The 16739-nt window shown below is 32.4% G+C and overlaps 2 protein-coding genes and 1 long non-coding RNA gene across 5 annotated transcripts in view; 1 reads left to right on the forward strand and 2 right to left on the reverse strand.

Annotated features, from left to right (window-relative positions):
* Positions 1 to 5596, reverse strand: part of LOC106672561 (kinesin-like protein K39) — a 39728-nt gene extending 34132 nt beyond the window's left edge. The window contains exons 1-8 of the mRNA XM_014404086.2: positions 5385 to 5596; positions 2497 to 2841; positions 1613 to 1951; positions 1312 to 1542; positions 863 to 1160; positions 674 to 787; positions 495 to 611; positions 312 to 425 (exon numbers count right to left, since the gene is read on the reverse strand). Of these exons, the coding sequence (XP_014259572.1) occupies positions 312 to 425; positions 495 to 611; positions 674 to 787; positions 863 to 1160; positions 1312 to 1542; positions 1613 to 1951; positions 2497 to 2841; positions 5385 to 5446 (1620 nt within the window). The 5' untranslated portion in view covers positions 5447 to 5596. The remainder of the gene's footprint in view (positions 1 to 311; positions 426 to 494; positions 612 to 673; positions 788 to 862; positions 1161 to 1311; positions 1543 to 1612; positions 1952 to 2496; positions 2842 to 5384) is intronic.
* On the forward strand, positions 3487 to 4744 carry LOC106672564. Of its 3 annotated transcripts, none has more exons than XR_001341279.2 (3): positions 3487 to 3867; positions 4346 to 4448; positions 4514 to 4708. It is a non-coding gene; the product is annotated as an uncharacterized LOC106672564 (long non-coding RNA). The 3 variants fall into 3 exon arrangements; XR_002910593.1 differs by having other exon boundaries at positions 4346 to 4443; positions 4514 to 4707; XR_002910594.1 differs by lacking the exon at positions 3487 to 3867 and adding an exon at positions 3991 to 4029 and having other exon boundaries at positions 4514 to 4744.
* Positions 5597 to 9045: 3449 nt separating the features above from the next.
* On the reverse strand, positions 9046 to 15614 carry LOC106672562 (regulator of chromosome condensation-like). The gene is made up of 9 exons (XM_024228549.1): positions 15465 to 15614; positions 15132 to 15222; positions 13055 to 13257; positions 12810 to 12989; positions 12482 to 12698; positions 12238 to 12411; positions 10358 to 10462; positions 10137 to 10295; positions 9046 to 10078 (listed from the first exon to the last, which is right to left on the reverse strand). The coding sequence occupies exons 2-9, from the start codon at positions 15220 to 15222 to the stop codon at positions 9915 to 9917; spliced, it is 1293 nt and encodes a 430-aa protein (XP_024084317.1). The 5' UTR covers positions 15465 to 15614; the 3' UTR covers positions 9046 to 9914.
* Between the last annotated feature and the right edge of the window lie 1125 nt (positions 15615 to 16739).

Below are 16739 nucleotides of genomic sequence, written 5' to 3' on the forward strand. Positions count from 1 at the left end.
TAAGCCTAAAAATTTGAAGAAAAAAATCATTCCAAATGCATGCCAACCAAAAAGGAACTACTGATAGAAAACTCTGACAAGTCTGTTCAAGCTCACATCTCTTGATATGTTGTGCTGTTATATCATTTTTTAAAAGTGTGCTGTATTATTTTTGGAATGCATAATACTCCATAATATTTTGTCAAATAAGAATGCCATGAGTTTGTTTTAAACAATTATTCAGATTCTTTAACAGTTTATTTTACATTTTTAAGAATTTATTTTTATTAATATTATTACTGTTTATTTTGTGAAAGAAAAGAAAAACTTACCTTTAAAAGCCAAGTCAGTACAGATTCCCTGTAAGGCACGAAAGATCTTTTATCGACCAAAGCAGTTATCACTTTTCCCAACGTTAAAAGTGATCGATTGATACTAACTCCTTCCTGTTAAAAAGTATAGTGTTAGCTATAAGAATTATATGTTTTTGAAAGTAAAATATCAATTTGCCATACCCTTAATCTATCAGATGACACTGAAGTATGTGCTATCCGTTCACTTCCAGCAAGATCCACTAAATTAATTTGACTCCGTCTAGTGTGGTCATGGCTCCAATTTCCTCCTTCCCCAACCTAATATAATATGATCTTAAATTATTATCTAAAATACATTAGTGAAATACAAAAAAACAAACCTGTACAAAAGTTTGTGTTAATATCACAGTAAAAATAGAATGAGATCTTGAACTTTTATCGTTCATTTCAGTAGCAGCAGTTGCTCTCTTTTTATTTCCAACATCGAGCCAATGCTTCAAACAAAAAAACAAAAAATCATAAACTGAAATAAAAATTGCCTGTCAAAAATAAACTGAACTGTAATTCACCTGAAATTCAGAAAATGAAGCAATTGACTTTTTAGTCAAGTCGACAACATAAGGGCCGAACACAGGGTGTTCTCGCACTTTTAATGCATTGGATCCTGGGACGAGTAAGTCGTGGATCTTTTCATTGTACACTTCTAAATAGGAAATTTCAATATTTGAAGTGACAGTCGGTTTGTTTGTGTCTCCAGAACCATTTTCATCGAGGGCTGAAATTCTTGAAATGAGTTCTTTGCAAAATCTTGGAATAATACCAGTTTCTTCAGTGATGGTCATTTGTCCTTCAAGTGAACCCATCATGCTGTTAAAAAAATACATTCTAACTATAGTATACAAACATACAACAAATTGTTTAAGTCACTTAATTAAAGTTAAAAAAAAGCAATGACATACATTGAAAAAGGTTTACCACCAAAGGGTGGAAAATGATTTTATTAAAAAAATGAACATACCTGTATGTTTTCCCTGAGCCTGTCTGACCATATGCAAATAAGGAAGCATTATAACCATCAAAAGCATTGTCAACCAACGGTTTTACAAGAGTTTCATAAACTTGTTCTTGAGAAGCAGCTTCTGGACCAGACGAAGGAAAGCAGTTATCATAAGTGAACCGATGAACTGCCCCCATATCACTGGCTATACGCACTTCCCGCCCCTTAACAAAAACTGCATTTCCATGTTCTCTGGAAATTAAAGAACCCTTTTAGAAAGAAAACTAAAATAAACTACTCAAATATTTTTTGATACTGATACCTTTGGTGTAATGGCCTGACTCTAACACCCACGGTGACCCTGCTGCTCTCCCCTTCCTTACAGCCAGGGTTGGTGGAAGCCTCTGAGTTCGGTGAAGTGTCTACTGAGAGTTGGGCTTCTGACTGACATCTCTTAAGATTCGAGCTTGCAGACTCAGACTTTGAACTCCTGACTATAGAGCTCGTTGACAGGGATCTGTTCAACGGACTACTAAAAGGTGAAGCTCCTTTTTTCCTCGACATTGGTGTTTCAATGCAAACTGTTGATGTCGACGTTACCGAAACTGTTGCCCCGCCATTATCAGTGAAAAGGTGCTTTGGTGTTATAAGTATGTCATCGCTGAAAACAACAACACCTTACATCATTGTACCTTTAATGAAAGCAAGGGCAAAGGTATTGTGAATTTTAAAAAATATACACAATACTAAGATTCAGGAATCATATGAGCAAATAAAATATGACAAAATCATTGTTTACAATTGAATCAATGTTATTTTTATGTGGATTATTTCAAATGGGAAATTAATTGACAAGCAATGACAAATATATTAAAAAATGAAATATGTTGCCATTGAAGCAGCTGGTTACATTTCAGACAAATAAATGTTATAATAAAGATAACATGTTTATTTACTAAATAATAGTGATCTGTAATGATCTTGCCTGCATTAATTCAAAATAATGGAACACTATCTATCTAACATTTCATTTGTCTTTTTTTCCCACCTACGTAGTTTACTTTTAGGGAAAAAATATAAATTAAAATTTTAATAAAATGCAAGTTCGTTCAGATTAAAAGAAAGAAAAAAGAAAAGAAAAACAAACTTATTTTGTACACAGTGGTGCACAATATTTATTAATATGTTGCATAAATGTATACTTACTTAAATTCAACTAAGAATTTATCCCTTTTTCCAGGAGTTGTATGGACAGAACTGTAGGTAGTTACTGTTTTTTGCGAGCTTGGAGAGTTTACAGATTTTGAGTTGTAGGTCGTAAATGGGGTTTTGTCCGTTTTGATCGGCTCACTATTAACTTTTTTGCCAGAATTTCCATGTTTTCCTCTGTTAATTCTGTTGTGATGGGAAAGCGGTGTTTCACACTTAGGCGTAAAAAGAGGTTTAGTGTTTTCATCCTTGATAGGAGTGCTTTTTGGCGTGGATACTTTGTAGTTTGAAACACTTCTGGGCGTCAACTTCGTTTTGGACATTGATATTGGAGTCCTGCCCCTAAATAAAAATTAACAAAATAACATTAAGCAACAAAAATTAGCAAAACCACCTGAAATTCCATGTGACATGTTGTCAGACTACCATAGTATTTTATGAATCAGATGCTCCAAGCGGAAAAGATTTAATTCCATATACGAATATTTATTATTATTATTTTAATTTATCAGGTTTGTTTGCTGATGAAATTAATCAAATAAATTAAGTAAAATTAAATCCAGGTTATTTTCCATAAATCCATCCTGTTATTCTCCTTGAACTAAATTTTCATTGACTGCCAGTTACCAAAGATTTAAATAAATAGGCTAATGACCTAAATCTAGAGTGTTTTAATCATTATTTTTAAAAAGTTTAGTTTTCTTTATCTTTGTTATTATGTCTTTATTTCTTTAACATATACTATATATTTGTCTGAGTCCCTCGCCTCTTTCAAGAAACAACTGGCTGTTACTACTGACAAGGTGGCACACCCAACAATTCCTTTTCTGCAGTCTCACTGAGCAACCTTTCTTTACAAGCAAGACAAGTGCCGATTCAGTAAAGAAGAAGAGGACCAACACACCTAGGGCACCACAGGAGAAAGTGATTTGGATTATACAACGTAGCTTTAATCTCTTGATGAGCTAGAACTCACAGGTGTGCTATAACTAAAAACAGGGGATTAAGTTCTCAAATGGTGCAGCATATTATACACACCGGACTTTACAACTGCATCACTTATACATACACTCACATTTTTTATAAATTTATTCTCAGCAGTGGTGGACTTGATCATCAGTAATTGTTTTAACCAAAATTAAGCATTTGTCATTTGCCTGTATTGTTAATTTCTTAAAAATGTCAAGTATATTTTTTTGAAAGGCATATTTTACATACTTAAACATTTACTTTACGCAAATTTATTGATTGTTAATTGTCATTTGTTCATGTGTCAATTGATATGGCCTATCCTCAAACGTGTGAGCACTTCCTTGCGCTTCAGACCTTCACTTCTGACCATCGCTCAGTCATGCTCTTGTCACGCAAGTAACAATCTAGAATATTGACACTACCAACATTTTTTTATTGATAGAAATAATCCAGGTGGGGTGAGTGAATTTCTTAATCTTTAAAAAAATTTAAAAATAAAAATAAATATTTTGTAAAAAAATTCAACAACATACTCTCCCCATCTTTAAACAACAAACTGTGAGTAAAACTATCTTTTAAAAAAATTGTTGTTTTTTATTGATAGTACAGTATCACTGGGCTGGATTGAGTGTTCTGTCTGTAGGCTTTCGCCACCTTGTCTGCACGTTTGTTCCATTCCAGCCTATGCCTGGATAAGTATTGTTATTAAGATGAGAAATGTTTTAGCATTTTTCTAAAAACTTTTGTCATACTTAACTTAAGTAATAAAAACCATGTTACTATTAGAAAATTTATCGATTGTTAGTTATCAGTTGTTATTGTGTCAATCGATATGGCCTATTCTCAAACATGTGAGCACTTCCTTGTGTTTCAGACCTTCAGAGAACCATCGCTCAGTCACACTCTCGTCTCACAAGGAATGATCTAGCCTACTGACACTACCAACATTTTTTATTGATAGAAATGATAAAGGTGGGGTAAGTTCCTTAATCTTTAAAAAAATAATAAAAATTAAAAATTAAATTAAATCTTTTTTCAAAAGATTCAACAACATAATCTCCCCACCATTGAACAACAAATTGTGAGTAAAACTAGCTTTAAAAAAAAAATTATCGTGTTCTTTACTGCTCGTACAGCATCATCGGGCCGGATAGAGCATCTGTAGGCTTTTGCCATCTTGTCTGCGTTCATTGCATTCCAGCCTATGCCTGGATAAGTATTGTTATTAAGATGAGAAATGTTTTAGTATTTTTTCTAACAACTGTTGTCATACTTAAATAATAAAAAGCATTTACTTTTTGCAAATTTATTGATTATTAGTTGTTAATGTGTCAATCGATATGGCCTATCCTCAAACATGTGAGCACTGCCTTGCGTTTCAGGCCTTCAGTGGGTCATCGCTCAGTCACACTCTTGACACGCAAGAGCTTCTTGAACGATCTAGCCTATTGACACTGCCAACATTTTTTTGTGTTCTTTACTGCTCATACAGTTTCACCAGGTCGTTCAGTCTGAAGGTGTCCAGGTGAATATTGTAATAAAGATGAGTAACGTTTTAACATTTTCTTGAAAATTTTGTCACACGTAAGAAATACTAAATAACCATGTACTATTTGAATATTTGTTGATTGTCAGTTAAAATCTTGGATTCTTTCCTTTCCAGACTTATAAACAATGAACTTAGTCAGGAGCAGCCCGTTACAAACGTTTCGCACACTTTTGAAACAATTTAAATAAAACAATAAATTAATTGTTTTAGTTTGCATTTCTACTAAAAAAAAAAATCAACAAGGCGACGAGTATTCGTATGTCTTCGAACAAAACACCGTAAGTTTGTAAAAGTTGAAAAAAATAAAACGTTAAATAAAATTTTGAAAATCATGAGTGAACAGGTGTCATTTGAATTGGCTTACCCGTTCGCCGAGGCCGCGTTTCCCTGGCCTTTTTGGAAAATGGAGTTGCCAAAACCGTTCATTGTTTTATTTGGTGTTCCTATCAGAATTGTGATGACATTCCGTCTGTGAAGTTTTTCCTTTTTTCCTTCCAGTCGGCCCAGATAAAACGGTCTTCGACAGTTGCCGTCCTTTTAACGGTCGCCTTTGAACAGTCGAACGGGGGACGCAGGTTTGCCAGATTGAGAAATGAAATTTCCCTCCGCGGCCCCTCTTAAACAACTATTCCACAAAATCGCCGTTAAATTGATTTTATATTTTTAAATATACAAAAGGATCAAAGATCCTTTTCCATATAAATCACGAGGTTATAAACAATTAAAGTAGTAGATAAACAAAATGTATAAATAAAAGAAAACAACATCAAACATTAATAAGCATATATTTTATATATTTGTTAACTATATTTATATATTTTATGTAAAAATATAATATATTTTATATGATACAACTATATTTATTAAAAAACAATCTATAAAATTAATGTTTTTAAGTTACATTTAAATGTATTTCAATTCAGATGAAAAAATAACTACATATATTTCTTATTATCTTATCTTGGACATATATTTCTTTCTCTCATAATCTTATTCATTGGTGAATGAAATAAGTTGTCATGCAATTAATATTACATTTATACTGCCGGTCATCACTAATAAAATTAGAATTAAACGGAAAAGTTTTTAAGAGGACAAACTTACTGATAAAATTTTATGCATGTAGTACATTACACACAAGAAATGACCATTTTTCTTTAATATTACATGGTTTTTTCTTCTAATCTTTCATATAATGTTGAAAAGACATTTTAAAAAAATTTATTAAAAATTAAGTCTATAATTGTTATTGAATTATATTTGTACTGTTTTCAAGGAGAGAATTAAATCGACTCCACCCAAGAAATAACAGTTTTTATTTAGAATTACATGGTTGTTTCCTTCTATTCTTTTATATAATAGAGAAAAGTCATTTTAAAAACAATTATGAAAAATTAAATGTTCTATCGGTAATTTATTATATTTATACTGTAATAAATATTTATACTGTAGACATTAGCGCATCAATTCTAACAAAATTTGGATTAAATGGACACGTTTTCAAGGAAATAATTAAATCAATTCACCTCAAGAAATAACTTTTTCCTTAGAATTACATGGTTTTTAACTTCTCTATTTTATGTTATTCATATCTTAATTTAAATAATTTAATTTTTTTTTGTTTTAATAAGAGGCTGGAAAACTGAGCGGTATTTGAGAAGTTGAGTTTTTTTAAGGTAGGAAGAGATAAAAAATTGTATTTTCAACCATTATGTAAATATTAAATAATGTCATTAGACGATTTTATTTGCAACAGTGCATCAATTCTAACAAAAGTTGGATTAAATAGGCAAATTTGCAAGTAGAGAAAAAATTACAAACAAAATTTTAGGTATTAAATCAGCACCACTCAAGATATAATTGTTTTTCCTTGGAATTATAGTTTTTCTTCTTTTTCGCCTAATCTCCATAAACTAGTCTGTGATAAATCACTTGCAGCACTAAAAGACTTTGCCTCAACTACACTTAAATGAACAAGTCCCTATTTATTCTTATTACTAAGTCCTAAATATTGTTATTGTTAGAGTTTTATTACCATTATTTATTTATTTATTGCATAATTAAACATAGGTTTAGGTTTAGGGTTCCGGGCTGTTTTCCTCTTCTTAGTAAGAAAATTTTAGATAATATAAATATATAGAAGAGAAAATCAAGAAAATGTAAATGTGCAAGGGGAACCCAGCAGGGGAAAACCTTTTGTTTTAGGTTTCAAAATGAAAATATTGTTCCTTCGAAAACCGACCAGCGGTCTCGCCTGAAGAAAAGATCGTTGGGAGGTAATTTTATCCCATTTATTATTTGAAGTCCCTTAGATATATACATTCATTAAGTTAATGTCCGCCAGTATGTGGTCTTCCTCAGGTACGGCGGGGTGGTGGAAAGGGTAAAAGACAAAAAAAAAGTTTTTCTTCCATTTTTTATATTATTCATATCGTAATTTAAACATTTTTTTTTTTTTTTTTTTTTTTTTTTTTTTTTTTTTTTTTTTTTTTTTTTTTTTTTTTTTTTTTTAATAAGAGACCTAAAAACTGAGTGGTCTGAGACGTCTGAGAGGTCCTTTATTAAGGATATGGAAGACAACAAAACATCTGATAATGGTTCCAGGTAACCACTGAACCCGAAGATGTGTACACACTATTCAAACCAATTCATTGGCCGTGATTTGCTTGGTGTTTATGGGAGGCAAATCGGAACGAAGTGGTTGGCCTTGGTCGTGGTTTGGACTAGTGGCAATAACTTCAACAGCTTTGACGTTCGGTCGGCCTAAAGACCTCCTCCTAGTGTATACGCCGGCTCGATCGTCGCTTATAATAGTCACATTCAAAGTCTGAGATGTTTCAGAAGCAGTGGAAAAGCCATTTTTCAGAGTGTACAATCGGATAAATTATCAGTTTGTTCCCTGGCTCTTGGGCGTCCCGATACTGGTCTGCGAGTACCACCAAATGCCCAACAGACTAAAAGGTAAACTAAAACATGTGCCACTGATTTCTTATAGCCTCGAGTGCAATGGCACAAGCAACTTGCTTGCTTAATATGGGATTTTTATAAATGTTTTAAAGGAATAAGTGCCCTTGTTGATAATTTACATAAGCAATTTTCCTTCACAATCAACGACAAAAACTTTCCTTCCTTGTAATTGTTAAATTATTTTATATACATGAGTGTGTATGTAGTGGAATGAGCACTGATGATTCAATCAAAATACTGATTTGTAAGAATGAAAACTGACTGGTTTTCAACAGTTTTGAGTTTTAGAAGAACCAGAGGTGAGAGCTGGAGTGTTGATGTCTACATCTAAATCAATTATCGTATCTAAAACTTCAACATTGATCCAATAACTGGATTTCCCTTAAAAAAACGATTAACTTAAATTTAAAATTTCAATATTGAAAACTGTTTTCGACAGTTTAAAATCTTACGAGTACCACAGATACGAGGAGTTTCAGCGTTGATGTCTACCTTTAAACCAACAATACCTAAAACATTAAATTCACTAATTTCGTGGTCCGCTTGACCATTTAATAAGTCAAGCGGACCACGAAATTAGTGAATTTAATGATTTAAAAATGAAGTATACTTCACTAAAGCTCTCCGTGGCCATTTCATTTGTTGTCGAGAATCCAACCCGATTACACGACATTTGAAAACTGGCAAAAAGGAGGGAAAATTCAAAAGGTGGGGTTGAGATAGGAAGTTGGTGTCCGAGTGGATCGAGGTCATGATAGCTCAAGCAGCGGCATATCAAGCCGAAGATCGTGGGTTCGAATCCCGCTTGTGCCATTGACTTTTTTATCTCAACTAAAAACCTTAATTAATTGTAGTACCTAAAACTTCAATACTCATTCCTATTACTTGTTTTCATTTAAAAAAAAACAGTAAAAACAACTGTCAACCAAACAATCAACTGTCTTCAACTCAAATCAATTTGTTAGATTTAAATTTTTGTAAATCTACTGGATATAAGGTGATAACATAAAATCATAATAAATATTAAAATTTAAAAGTAGGATTAAAAAAAATATATATTCTCAAAACATTTGTTTTTATTAAGACGTTATCTGGAAAATAATCTGCTAGGTTATTTAATTAACTTATTTAAAAGGTATATTACATTGAAAATGCTAAAATATATTTCATACTGAAAACAAAAAGGAACATAATTATTTGTTTATAAATCAAACATTGAATTAGTTAATAATATGCTAAAGAAAGTTAGCAATGACCAAAAGTGTGTACTGTGTCAGGTCATTAATTTCTTTCAATATGATACTGTTGTTATAATAGTACAATCCATCTTGTCTATTTATCTACTATAACAAATTTGAATAAGGTCAAAACCTTTATTTTTCCAACAAATTGTTGATAAAAACATATTTTCACTCTTTCAGAAAAAAAACAAAACATGATGTGACTGCATTATTCTATAGAATACACAATGCATTAACTTAAGAATTTGTTTTAGCATAAAAATTATTTAAAACAAATATGTGTAGAAAAAAAGAGAAGAAAAAGAGCAATACATGAGGATGAAATTTAAGACAATCTAAATTATGGTCTAGGGCTAGAACAAACTAATCTGCGAACATGGCACAAATAATGACAAGTAGAGTTGAAATGTTAATAAATAAATTTTGAATCAATTAAATCACAAAATTTCACTTAAAAAATAATTTAAAAAAATTGTAAGGCAGCAAAGTAAAAATAATTACATTACAACAAAAACTACAAATTCTTAAACAGGAGAGACATTGTATGTAAACCATCTACAGTTATTACATTTAATACAAGATTATATACATAACATCAGATATTAGTTTTCCTAAAACTATTTATTAAAAGATATGTACAAAATAAATTAAGTGTCTGTTCAAAGTGGACTATTATTTTGTAAATATCATGCCTTGATAAGTGCCACAGTGTGCTGCCCTCCGCCTGCTACTTTCAACACTGTTTTGTCTTCCAACTGCTTCCCCTTAACTAAAGTAGGTACAAACACATCATCACCACTATCGCCATGACCAAGCATGTTAGAGCTCATACCCCAAGAATGGAGTTTTCCTATGACAATTTGGAGATTAGTTTTAAGTCCAGCACAAGAATTCAATAGGTTATTTACCATCCTTAGTAATAGCGAAGGATGTAAAACTCCCGCAAGAAATGTCTGAACATTTCTCATTTTCTCCAATTTTTACTTCAGTGGGCTTAACAGCATCTGAACAGTTTTCTCCCAGGCCAAGCCGACCGTACTCTTTTCGACCGAGAGCATAGACTGTACCTGAAAACGTTAAAAATTTTCTTTAGCGTACACAATAAAATCGTACACAATCTATTCCATACCAGTATCGTCCAAGGCAAGTGTATGATGTTCTCCACCAGAAATCTTTACCCAATTCTTTCCGGATAAAGTTTTACTCAATGTAGGATGAAAGTAAACATTATTATCTAAAACAAAACATTGAAATCAGCATCCAAGGTTTAGTTTATCTACAAATAGAAAATATGACAGCATTAGAAAACATTGTTCATTTGTCGAATCTTCATAATTGGTAACATTTTGATGTAAAATGTCTTTAAAATCACAGTGAAATATATAGAACAGAAAGTTATACCATAACAAAATGGTTTGTATCATCTTGCCTTTAGTAACTCCCTAAATATTAGTCTCAGAGACTTAAATGCAGTGTCATTATTTAGCTTATATGGTCAGCTTGCTGATACAACCTTGAATTCGTGATGGTTGGCAAGAGCTTAGTGATTGAACAATTTAAGTAAAAAGTGTATTTCATACAATAATTCTTTGTAAAAGCTAAAGTAAGCATGTGAAGAAACTGGAAATTTAATAAAGGAGTCTCAGTCTGTGCAAAAGCCAGTTGAAAATATATAAATATCCATTTAGTAGGCATAATTCACTGTATTATTTTCATTAAATATAATATTAATCTAGTTGAGATGAAAAAGGTAGCGTCACGAGCTGGATTCAAGCCCACGATCTTCAGCTCAGTACGCTGGTGCAGTAACCACTTGAGCTCGAAGTCATGATAGGTCGTGGGTTCGAATCCTGCTCATGACATTATCTTTTTCATCTTAACCAAGATCTGAAGGTGGCTCCAGATATGTGGAATTCACCAATTGCCAAGCAAAGTTTCACCCAATCCCAACTAATGGGGATGGATGCTTGGTGAATAACCGAGCAACAATATTCAGTACTCACTGTGCTCGGCTTATTGTCGATTATCTTGTCCGCTTCAAAGGTCATGAATATTTCTAAAGTAACCACACTCAAACCATCCACACGTTTAAAAATCAACTGTTATAAAAATCAACATTAAGTGTATACGTCTATTTAATGGTTAGGGATGATTACTTCTATTTAATACTACTTATTTTTCCATTAATAAACGATTCCTAACTAGTATAGATGTATTAATTTATGCAATAACAAGTTTTGTTTTTACTATGTATGGACTGGCCCAAAACAACAGTTTTGGAGTTCCTCAATGTTTATGAAACAGAACCAATCATTTGGAAAGCTTCTCTTACAAACCATAAATTTTTTATTAAAAAAAAAAAAATATATAATTAAATATATTTTTTAAATTAGTTTGTAGCCACTGCCCGAAACAGTAACCGCTGCAGCAATACATAAGCATGCTATTTGGCAAATGCCAAGACGAGCATCTCTAGACTTGGCAAATATTCAGCGGCAATCAGCATTCACCCAATACAGCATGTCTAGGGCCACCTTTAAATTAAAAGTATAATCAAGAAAACATAATGCTGGTAATAAATAAATGCCTGGGCTTTGTAGTGTGGGATCATATGCTGTTTATCTTCAGTGCCGTACATATACCCACAAAGCATCGACCAAAGATGACAAGCTATGTCCTTAAAATAATTTCTGCCATATTGAGCGAACTTGACAAAAGTGTTATTAATTGTCATCAAAATAAATATGTACCATTCAGCATCTGCTTTATGTTAAAATAAAATTTGGTATACACTCAATATCTTGTTTTCATTTCACTCCAACACGCTAAAAGTGACTCCTAACACTTTTACCTAACAAACGTTTCTCTTTAAACCAAAGGCCATTTGCCCAACACAGCACCCTGATTTTTTATTTTTACCCCTCACTTCTTAACTAATTGAACATTTCTTAACACTTAACTGATTATACTGCAATTAATTATGTAAAAATATGGGAAGTAAAAACTAACCTTCAGAGGAATTATCAATCCCCAGTTGATTGTGGTTATTTAAACCAAATACATACACGTCGCCATTTGTATTTTGGACAAATGTGTTGTATGATCCTGTCCAGATGTTAACAATATTAATTTTATTCCGAACGGAAAATGGCATATTTACCAAAGTCGGTGTTAAAAGGCGCCCTTAAATAAAAGCGAGAAATTATTGATGTTACATAAATAGAAAATTAAACTTTTAGAAGAACCAGCCTACCTAAACCATGTCGGGAATATCTATGGGCTGCACGCTCAGACAAACGACCTAACTGTCCTTGCTCCCCACAACCAGATGTATATACATTCCCATTAACTCCTAAGAGGACCAAATGGTGAGCTCCTGATGCTACTTTTGAAAATTTTACACTACTTTTAATCAATATAGGAAACTTTTCAATTTCCTTCTGGTATAGACCCATCGATCCATGAGTATCCTGCAACAAATAATTTTTATTAAAAATAAATACGTTACCAAAATTATTCCAATGACTACAATATTTATTAATGAATGGAGAAAAACATGTAAAAAAAAAAATAGAACTAACCCTAAATGTACCCCAAACATAGAGAAGACCTTCATCTGTGATCGCTGCAGTATGAGAGTCCCCAGCTGATATCTGCACAACCTTTGCTGGAATGTCAACTGGGGCAGGTGAAGTTTCAGAGCCTTCAACACTTGTATCTCTCCCGAGAGCACCTTCATCATTGCAGCCAAAAGTTAAAACCTGCAAAATATTCTATTGGCAATCATGTCCTACAACATGTAAGCAGTGATAAAAAAAAAAATTACTTTGTTATCTTTAGTTAAAACAACTGTGTGCATCCCTCCGACGGCAACCTCTACAACATCTTTTAAATTGGCAACTACAGCTGGCCTCGCTTTCTCTGTAACATCAGGGCCGAGGCCTAACTGGCCGGTGTCACCATCCCCAATCACAATAACATTACAAGGCTCCTTGTTTTCAGTTTCAAAAGTGGTGGTCTCAGTAATTTCTGAAAACCAAATAATTATTGAAAATTCTAAGTAAGCTACTTTAATGCTGTTTATTTAATTAGTAATTACATTCTCCCCTTGCTAAATAAAAATCTTGTGAACAAAATTGTGTATATCTTAAGATTTTTTTAAAAATTATGTCCTAATAAAATAACTGCATCATAATATATTATATAGTACATAACAGTGTACAGAACAAACATAGGGAGGATCAGAGTTTTAAGCCAAAAGAGATTCGATATTTCTTATTGAGATTTTATTAGAAAATAAAGCTTATATGGCTAGTACATTAGAAACAAATTTAAATTCAGTGATTATTCGGAGATGTGAGATGCGGTCCACTTTTTCATTCCCGAACACTGGATCAAGGTACGGTCTTGAAGAAAAAGCCAATTCAGTTGTTACTGCCCAGCTTTCGACCTATTTTAAGGTCATCATCAGGGCAAAACAATTTTAAATATATCTACACACACACACACACACATATGCCACAGTTCTTGGCAATGTTAGGCTGAGTCTTCAAAAAAACTTAATTATGCCAATATGTAGACGTTTTAAGATTGTTTTACCCTCATGACCTTAAAATAAATCGAAAGCTTGGAATTAACAAGTGAATTTGCTTTTCTTTTCAGGACCATACCTTGATACAAAGTGTATGTATATTTTGGTTAATTTCTACATATTGAATACTGTGTTTCTTAGTGACGTGTTGTTTCATAATCTGTTGAAGTCATAAGGAGCGGTCAAGAATGAGGTAGTTTAGAAAAACACCTTTTCATTTTTTTGCCGACCTTTCAACCTTTATTTGGGTCATCTATCTTCAGGGCCTGGGTAAATTACAAAACATGTCGATAGGGAACAAAATACAATTTAAGATGTTAATATAAATTTTGAACCAAATATTTCATATTCATGAAAAGTTTGGTGCTATTCTCGTGGTGTCATATTGATTTTGTGTGAGTTGTGAAACATGAATTTGTACTCTGCTGTTTTTGACTTGTGACAGGGTGGGTGATGCAGTAAACCTTGGAAAATTTCTTCTAGGCGGTTTTATTTAACACAAAAGAAGTCAAGAATGGGGATTTTCTGGATGGGATTTGTGATGATCGACATTTAATATTGGAAAGAAAGTTAATTATTAACGACGGAATGGGGAAAATAAAACTAAAGTTTAATAGTTTATTTGCTTTATGGTGTTAGTGTAGCTATGGCTGAGTTTGTATCTATCTGTTCAGAAATTAATGCTATGTGTGACTGTGTCAATGTAAACCATTTCTAGAAAGTTGCATTTGTATAAGTTTTTTTCTCCGTATTTACGATTGGTATTTTGTCAAAATCAAAGTTGTGTTATTTTTCAGAGTGGTGTGTGGCCAATGCTGTGGGTTTGGTTGTTGGTGTTTTAACTTTTATCTATTTATTGCGATGTAATAATTCCATTGTATGTACGTGGACAGTTTATACGATTAATTTTATAAATTACATCAGATTTGTAGACTGTTGATTTTTGTACCAATATTTTAATTTTATTTTATTGAATACTATTAAATGTTATACGGTTTTTGTTGGTTATTAAAAGGTTTACAGCTGCGAGACACTGTGCTAATTTAGCCTATTATTTAAAAGGCTTGATTCTATTTTACTGACCGGCGTTCGGAGACTTTTTTTACTGAGTGTACTTAGTTTGGACAGACTAAAAAATTGATTCAACGGGGGATCTTTTTGAGAGATAGTGTACTTTTTTCACAACTTAATTTCTGTTGAAAACTTATAAGCCTATTTATTTTAACATTTTAGGGTTGGGCGGTGTTTTCAACTTTCCAATATAAGCCTAATTTCATTTAAATGTATGAATTTAAAATAAAAATAAACGTACCTGATAAGATTAATTTCCGAACCTTTTTCGTCGGTGTTTTACTCGGGGTTATTGACGTTTTCCTCTTCAGGTTGGTCTTTGAAGGTGCCATCTTATAAATAAAACAAATTGATCAAAAATCGGAAAACGGTTAGTTTTTTTAAAATTCAGGATGACTGAATATTTAAAAAATGGCCCAAATAAATGCTAATCGGAAAAGACGCGCCTGAGATAGATACAAGCAACAAGTACTTTTATCTCGAGGCCTATATAATTAAAATTGAAAATAATCGAAATGATAAACTGCAACGGGACTTTAAATTGGACGAGAGAACAAAAGAAAATGCGACTCACCTGTGAAGTTTTAGGTTAAAAAATTACTTAAAATACCGGAGAAGAAATATAAGCCGGGGCAGCTTCTGTTGTACCAAGCTAAAGGAGCGTACCAAGTTCGTTTTCAACGTTGGTTATCCCACGTGTTTCTCTCCCCACTTCGCTTTTTCCCTCCAGCTAAACGGCCGCGCGGGCACAGTGTTGTGCCAATCCCACCGTCTCACGATTTTTAACCCCTTAGGATAATTAATTTGAACTAAGTTTTCGACTAAAATAATAATAATATTTTGATAATATTTTTGAATTATTACCTGAAATAACGGACGTCGCTACAATTTCGGCTTATAGTTATGCAAATAAACTTTTCAAGTCATGCGTAGGACAGGTGGGGTTGTTCAACCATTGACAAACACAGGGGTTCAAAACTTCAAAATATATTTCGAATACTACTACTACTATATGTCTTTATTGTTTAATATATATACAAAGTTTACAGATTATAATTATATATTATAAAGCAAGATAGACATTCCTCATGGTTTAAAACCGTCTAAGGGTATATTTCGAATAACTTACCGCAATACCAAACTTTAACTGAAATAGTTAAAATTGTTAGGGCTTCCGAACGAAAAATCCATCTAAATTACTACTCCTCTTCCTTTTTTTTTTCAAATGATAGATCATACAAATAAATAGTGAACTGCTCCAACTTAAATTGGTTGAAGCAGTTAACTATTTATTTGTACGACTCTATCATCATAAAATAAATGCATTTGCCTCTTTTGGTTCTAATTGAATTTATTTGCATTACTGGGAGGAAAAGAAGAAATATGGTGCTTGGGCCCAGGACTGCCAGCCCCTTGAGAAACGTAGTTTGTTCTTATGTTTTTGTCGTTTTTTTTTTTTTTTTTTTTTTTTTTTTTTTTTTAAATTTCCGAAAGCCTAAGAGAAAAAATAATCAAGTTAAAATATTATTCCTGAATTTCATTGAAGTCATTATGGACAGTGTGGGACAATCTCTTTTTATCAGTGGACTTTTGATGACAATTTTGACAGCATAGAGCTTCTGGGTTGTAAATTGATATGTGATTGGATAATTTGTCAGGATGGTGGCCAGAGAATGAACAATTCAGCAGTACATGACTTTTTTTATTATTGGCGACGACAGAAATCAAAGTATAAAAAGTTATGGTTTGAATTCAAATTATTTTTTATTATTAAAATCAATAATTTATATTGCGTTTTGTACCAGATTTACTTTTAATTTTATATGAAGAGGCATTCGGCTTGCTGGGT

This window comes from Cimex lectularius, unplaced genomic scaffold, assembly GCF_000648675.2.
Source record: "Cimex lectularius strain Harlan isolate CLEC.00 unplaced genomic scaffold, Clec_2.1 scaffold139, whole genome shotgun sequence".
NCBI classification, from domain to species: Eukaryota; Metazoa; Arthropoda; class Insecta; order Hemiptera; family Cimicidae; genus Cimex; species Cimex lectularius.

Bases quoted from the DNA above. Each gene is read 5' to 3' on its own strand.
- LOC106672562 (XM_024228549.1), bottom strand. From the start codon at position 15,222: ATGGCACCTTCAAAGACCAACCTGAAGAGGAAAACGTCAATAACCCCG. The intron at 13,258-15,131 runs GTACGTTTATTT...TTTGGTTTTCAG, and splicing joins TCGGAAATTAATCTTATCAG to AAATTACTGAGACCACCACT. The intron at 10,463-12,237 runs GTTAGTTTTTAC...GTTTTGTTTTAG, and splicing joins GATTGATAATTCCTCTGAAG to ATAATAATGTTTACTTTCAT.